The 6,387-nt window shown below is 45.5% G+C and overlaps 1 protein-coding gene across 3 annotated transcripts in view; it reads left to right on the forward strand.

Moving 5' to 3' along the window:
• FLI1 (Fli-1 proto-oncogene, ETS transcription factor) overlaps positions 1–5,762 on the forward strand; it is a 123,943-nt gene extending 118,181 nt beyond the window's left edge. For all 3 annotated transcript variants that reach the window (XM_067039314.1, XM_059068612.2, XM_067039315.1), the window contains 3 exons: positions 696–755; positions 2,632–2,679; positions 3,757–5,762. In XM_067039314.1, coding sequence (XP_066895415.1) covers positions 696–755; positions 2,632–2,679; positions 3,757–4,286 — 638 coding nt within the window. In that variant the 3' untranslated portion in view covers positions 4,287–5,762. The remainder of the gene's footprint in view (positions 1–695; positions 756–2,631; positions 2,680–3,756) is intronic.
• The last annotated feature ends 625 nt before the right edge of the window (positions 5,763–6,387 follow it).

Raw genomic sequence — 6,387 nt, forward strand, 5'->3', positions numbered from 1 at the left:
AGGGAAATAAGTCTGGAAAGGAAAGGAAGGGGGCGCAAAGATGCCAGGAAGATAGACCTCGATGCTTTAGTCGACAGTGAGTCACCACGGTTTTTGGATGGTGGGATGTAATGCTTTAGGGAGATGAAACTGGCTAAATAGCATTGGATGGGTTGGTGGGAAGAGAGAGAAGTGGCGAGCACGCCAGTCAGATGAGCCCATAGACGGTGAAAGAAGCAACGCAGCTCTAACATGGAGACATGATGACAGGGGTGGAAAGGGTGTACCTAAGAGATGCCACAGAGGGGAGCTCACAAACATGGAAACGCAGGAGCAGGTGACCTGTGCTCGAATGTCACTTTCTCGTTCAGGTCCTTTCTAAATTTTCATTAAAAATGAAATCCGCAGCCCCGATACCATTAGACATGCTCTTCTACATACTTACTGCTGTGTATCATTGTCTCCCCATTAAAACGTTAAGTTCTAGCAGGAACCACTGGTTCAGTGCTGGGTTCTCTAGTATCGAGGGCAGTGCCAGCACAGAGTAGATTCTGGATAAATATTTATAAAATAGAATGAATAAAGGAATAGCGTGAGCGAATGAATGAATGAGAAAGCACATTTGTCCTCCTTCCGGGGGGGGGGGCATTGGACGAGGTGTTCCCCTCCCCTCGTGGAGAATGGCCCCACTTACCGTATCTCTCTTCTTGCTGCAGGTCCCCCCCTTGCAGGAGCACAAACAATGAGTAAGAATACTGAACAGCGGCCCCAACCAGGTACCTGTCCATGATGTGCGAACCCTCCTTTGCTTCCTATGTGGCTCTGGGTCCCACATGGTCAGCGGAGGAGGATTTAGACAACATACGACATTTGTGTCTTTCATAGAATCCTATATTTGACACTCTAATAGATCTGTGAATTGGGTACCTGACACTGGAATCACATAGCAACTCGTGGAATATCAGAGGTGAAAGGAACCTAAAGATTAAAATGCCTCGTGCTGTAAAATAAAGAAACTGAGGCGCAAAGAGGTGAAGTGATTTGCGAAAAGCTACATGGCTGGTTTATGGGAGAACTAGAGCTACCATCCCAGACTCTCAAGTTGCTTGACCAAACGTTCCCTGTGGTGGATCTACTTAACAATTAAGGCAGAGGAACTGTTAAAACCATGGAATTGGAGACTCTTAGTATGGGAAGGGAACCTAGAGACATCTAGGTCTACAACATCCTCCTGTAGCATCTCAGTCTTATGATTACCTCACCTCCACTTGAATACCTACAGCAACAGGGAGTTCACTACCTGGCTAGGCACAATTCCACCATGTGAGCCAAAGTCCCCCTTCCTGTATCTTCCATTCAAGCTTCCCAGTTTGCCCTCAGGAGAGGTCTTCCTCCCATTCTCTGTGAAGGTCCTTCATGTATCTGAAGACAGCTGTTGTGCCCCTTCCAAGCCCAGCTCGGTCTTCTCTGTGAGACACAGCTAAGAGTGAGCTCCAAACAAGCCACTGCTTTGGGATGGACAGACATTGTTTTCCATCTCCACTGAAGATAAGCGAGAGAAAGTTGACCTACATTTCCTCAGGAAGGCTGAGAACTTGCTGACTGTGAAACAGAAGTCAGACAGAGAGAACTTGACGTAGGGGATTTAAAGAATCCCCAACAACAACGAAATTAGACATTACCTGCCCAAAATATTTTAGTTGTCATACCGTGTGGATAAATAGGGGTAGACTAAGAGGGCTTAAGGACTCTTCAAGTTAATTTGTGGTTGTAAGCAAAACCCCCCAAATCATGTCAATTTTTAAAATTACAATTATAATTACGAAAATTGTAAAGTATCAAATGTACCATAGCACGGCCAAGTTGCGATCCAGCTCTCTACCGTGATTCCCTCGCCTGAAGAAAGGAAGATAAACCTCACATAAGTCAATATTGCAAAGATTTCTTTTATGGCTAAACAATCACATAAGTTTCAAGTAAACTGAGATATTAAGAATATCACTTTATAGCTAAAATCCAAATTCTGGTTGGTGTTGACATTTCCAAGCTTAAAATCAGAGAAGAGTATATTAAAAGGGAACTGGGGAATCGAGGAACCCAACCCATCATTTTGCAGATGAGAAAACCGATACCCAGAGATTGTCCAATGAGTTATTTAGTTTATAACTTTGCTGGGCTAGAACCCAGGCTGCTTGATTTCTGGGCATGTGTTTCTGCCCCATTAGAAAAAGAGAGACATGTAAAGTTGTCAGTAATAGTTAGAGCTATTAAAGTCCAATCATCATTAGACTTCTTTAAGCCCATTTAATAAGCCATACTTCACCTTCTACATGACAATTGAATATTAGCTAGCTCCCTTCCAAGTGGTTTCACTAATTCTGTTTTAGGTAATGACAGCATTACCTACAAATTTTAGACACCGAGTATGAAAAAATGATACTATTTCACGTTGTTTCTGTAATTACGGGGATAAAGACCGTAACTGGTCAAGATCCTTGAGGTCTGCAGAAAAAGGCAGTGCAGTTTTCTGAAATCAGGCTCTCCTATGATATTGAAATAAAAGTGTAAACCCTTGGGGTATTGTCATTGTTAATGCTGTTGTTTCTATATTTTTAATAACGGTGAAGCAAATTTCCTTTCTTGTTTCCTTAGATCCATATCAGATCCTGGGCCCGACCAGCAGCCGCCTAGCCAATCCTGGTGAGTTTCCTTTGACCTGAGAGGTCGTTCCATAAAAAGCTATGTTCCATAGCTTTGTGAGGTCACAGGGACCTCTTGGGTGTCCTCAGTTCAGACACCTGACCTGGGAGTAGCATGTACTTCTTTCCTTCAAATGTTCGACCCCTGTTTCTCTGGTGCACACAGGAGAGGACAGGACTTGCCATGGTGGTGATAATGTCCGTTAGCTGAAGATGCTTTTGGACCCAACAAACATTTTAGCCCTGTGTATCTGCACTGAGGTTGAGATAAGTTTCAGCAGGGAAAGATGGGGAGTGGGGGACCAGGAAACAGTTCCAGCCAGCTCACGGCAACCCTCCTCACACAAGTGAATACGTATTCCAAAGGCGCTTTCGTCTTGACTTTAGAAAGTAGTGCAGCGTTATCTGGCTACATGAAAGAGGTTGCAGGTAAAATAAACTTGACAGTGTATTTTAAGGGTTTGTGATTAAACTAACTCTCAAGCGAGTTCTAAACGAAAGTCACCTCCTGTGTGAGCTAATAGGCCCTTGCAATAGTGAGACGGGCACCCGGGGAGCTCCTGCCGCCCGTGTCTCCAGGCCGTTCTTGCTCAGAAGGCTGGGAAGGCACCAGCTCCCTCTCCTCTCGTTTTCTCTCTGCCCAAGTTCTTCTCTGTAGAACTTAGAGCCGAGAGCCAAGCACGAGGGCTACGGAGCAGTCCAGGTCCCATCAGCCTAAAGCGTTGTCACACCTCCCCCCCCCCCCGGGACTCTGAGGGACTTCAGCACTGAGTAAAAAGAAGACAGTGATTCAGGCCTTTATAGAGGAAGAGAGTCAGCATCTTGCCCAGAAGGGTGGGGAGTGGCTTGCCCAAAAGCACACAGCTGGTTCTGGGCGCAATGTCACCTGGCCCGGGGCAGATTATCTTACCGTCTAACCTTGCCGATCACGCCAGCGTCAGGGGCCAGTGGGTTCTGACCGTAAAAAAGAAATCAAGGGATTCTTCTCCAGGGTGAGAGGACCCTGGCACTTAGGAAACTAGGTTCTGACTTCCCAGGCTGAGCCTCTGTTTCCTCCTGTCTGCCTCGCTGCCTGCAGGGAGCGGGCAGATCCAGCTGTGGCAGTTCCTTCTGGAGTTACTGTCGGACAGCGCCAACGCCAGCTGCATCACCTGGGAGGGGACCAACGGGGAGTTCAAAATGACGGACCCCGATGAGGTGGCCAGGCGCTGGGGCGAGCGGAAGAGCAAACCCAACATGAATTATGACAAGCTGAGCCGAGCCCTCCGATACTACTACGATAAAAACATTATGACCAAAGTGCACGGCAAGAGGTATGCCTACAAATTTGACTTCCACGGCATCGCCCAGGCTCTGCAGCCACATCCCACCGAGTCGTCCATGTACAAGTACCCTTCGGATATCTCCTACATGCCCTCCTACCACACCCACCAGCAGAAGGTGAACTTTGTCCCTCCACCCCCGTCCTCCATGCCAGTCACTTCCTCCAGCCTCTTCGGAGCAGCGTCACAGTACTGGACCTCCCCCACGGGTGGCATCTACCCCAACCCCAACGTCCCCCGCCACCCAAACGCCCACGTGCCCTCACACTTAGGCAGCTACTACTAGACGCTTCATCACCGGTGGCCTTCTCGCTGAAGTGTCCCCTTCCTCACACTTCTTGTTGGACATACGTGGCCTTGAAGAGAAAACGAAACTGGATGCTCTTTCTTGTTGGATAGAACCTTGTACCTGTTCTTTAAAACCCATTCTTTTTTCTTTTTCTTTTTTTTTTTTTTTTTAACGTTGGTAACTCCTGCTTCCTCTACCTGGAACCAAGAGATGGATAATTCCATGGGCCAGTATGCCAGTAGGTCTCAATCTCCTGTCAGCCTACGAGTTGAATATTTAGATTACTGGAATAGTTGTGTCATGGTTCTGGGAAAGAAACTGTAGATTTATATTTTTAGGACCAAAGCAGTTACTTATCGACACACGGGTCTCATCTTGGACCTTGAAGGGTTCATATGATAAAGAATCATGGACTTAACCAGTTATGCTCTGGTTTGAGACTTAGTGAAAATAGAGGCAGGAAGCTTATCATCTTATCTTAGGAAGACCTAACTCAGTGGATAGCAAACTGGAACATTGGTTGTAAGGCTAGTGAAGTTTTCACCCAACTGGAATTTCAGAGAAAGAACAAGTGTGTATTTAAGAAGCCACGGGCATTGCAAAATCTTTCTCAGTGGGCAGTAAATATGCACTAGGCTGACCATTCTCTCTGGAAATAGTCAAGATATGAACTAAGAAATGTTAATGCAAATGCAGACATTCCTGAAAGCCAGAGAGTTAAATAACTTTTTTTTTTTTTTTTTTTTTTAAATAATGACAGTGGGTCCCAGAACTTTGAAAAGTCCTAGGGATTTCTAAACACAAACAGATTCGCAAGTGCTGTGCGCTTGTCAGATCAGTCCAGGGTCCACCAACCAGAAGGCAACTTACTGTATAAATTATGCAGAGTTATTTTCCTATATCTCGCAGTATTAAAAATAAATAATTAAAAAGTGAAAAAGAGTAAAGAAACGAGTTGACCTCGGTCACAAATACAATGTTACTATCAAATCAGTCGTTATTTTTTTTTAAATGTAATTTGTACATCTTTTGTCAATCTGTACATTTGGGCTGTTTGTATGTTTTTTTATAGCTGGTTTTTAAAAAGCATAATGTGACTTATTGCGGAAGAGAACACAGGACGTTCAAGTCACTGACTTACTAGAAAGAGAATCACTGGTGTTGTTATTTAACAAGTGGGCAGAAGTAAATCAAGGCAAACTCTTTAAACCGTTCCTGCTTTTGGAGATGTTTGTAAATAACCGAACTGCAGCAATCATAACTTGGAAAAGAACAACCAAACTTTCCCTTGTGGATACAAGGGATCTTCCTGCCTTATATATGCAATATATTTTTTAGATATTAAAATATATATAATTTTGCAGGTAATCATTGACTTTTTTAAACTATATTAAGTGTTAAGCTGACAACTGTCAATGAAGACTATGTTGTATGATAATTTGACTAAATAAATTGTGCCTTTTTCTCGCAGAACCGAGGACACCGTTTTCTTTTTTGTTGTTGTTGTTGGTTTTTTTTTGTTTTTTTTTTTTGCGGTACGCGGGCCTCTCACTGTAGTGGCCTCTCCCTTTGCGGAGCACAGGCTCCGGACGCGCAGGCGCAGCGGCCATGGCTCACGGGACCAGCCGCTCCGCGGCACGTGGAATCTTCCCGGACCGGGGCACGAACCCGCGTCCCCTGCATCGGCAGACGGACTCTCAACCACTGCGCCACCAGGGAAGCCCCCGTTTTCTTATTTACAACCAGCATTCTCTCCCCTGCCCGCCTCGGGTCCAAGGGCTTTCCCAGGGGAAGTTTCCTATTGACCTCTTCTGGCACCGTGACAACCCTTTCACATGTACACACAGCAGGAAGTATAGGATCGATCTGGTTTTTATTGTCGTTGCTATTAGTCGGGGTTCTCCAGAGAAACAGAGCCAATGGGATTTATACGGGCACTTATTACGAGGTCTCAACTCATGGGATTCTGGAGGCTGAGAAGCCCCGCGGTCTGCAAGCTGGACACCCAGGAAGGCCAGTGGCGTGTAATGCTAGGCAACCAGGCAAACTAGCTGATGGTGTAAATCCCAGTTCAAGGGCAGGAGAAAAGTCCCACCTC

Source organism: Kogia breviceps, chromosome 7 (genome assembly GCF_026419965.1).
Source record: "Kogia breviceps isolate mKogBre1 chromosome 7, mKogBre1 haplotype 1, whole genome shotgun sequence".
NCBI classification, from domain to species: Eukaryota; Metazoa; Chordata; class Mammalia; order Artiodactyla; family Physeteridae; genus Kogia; species Kogia breviceps.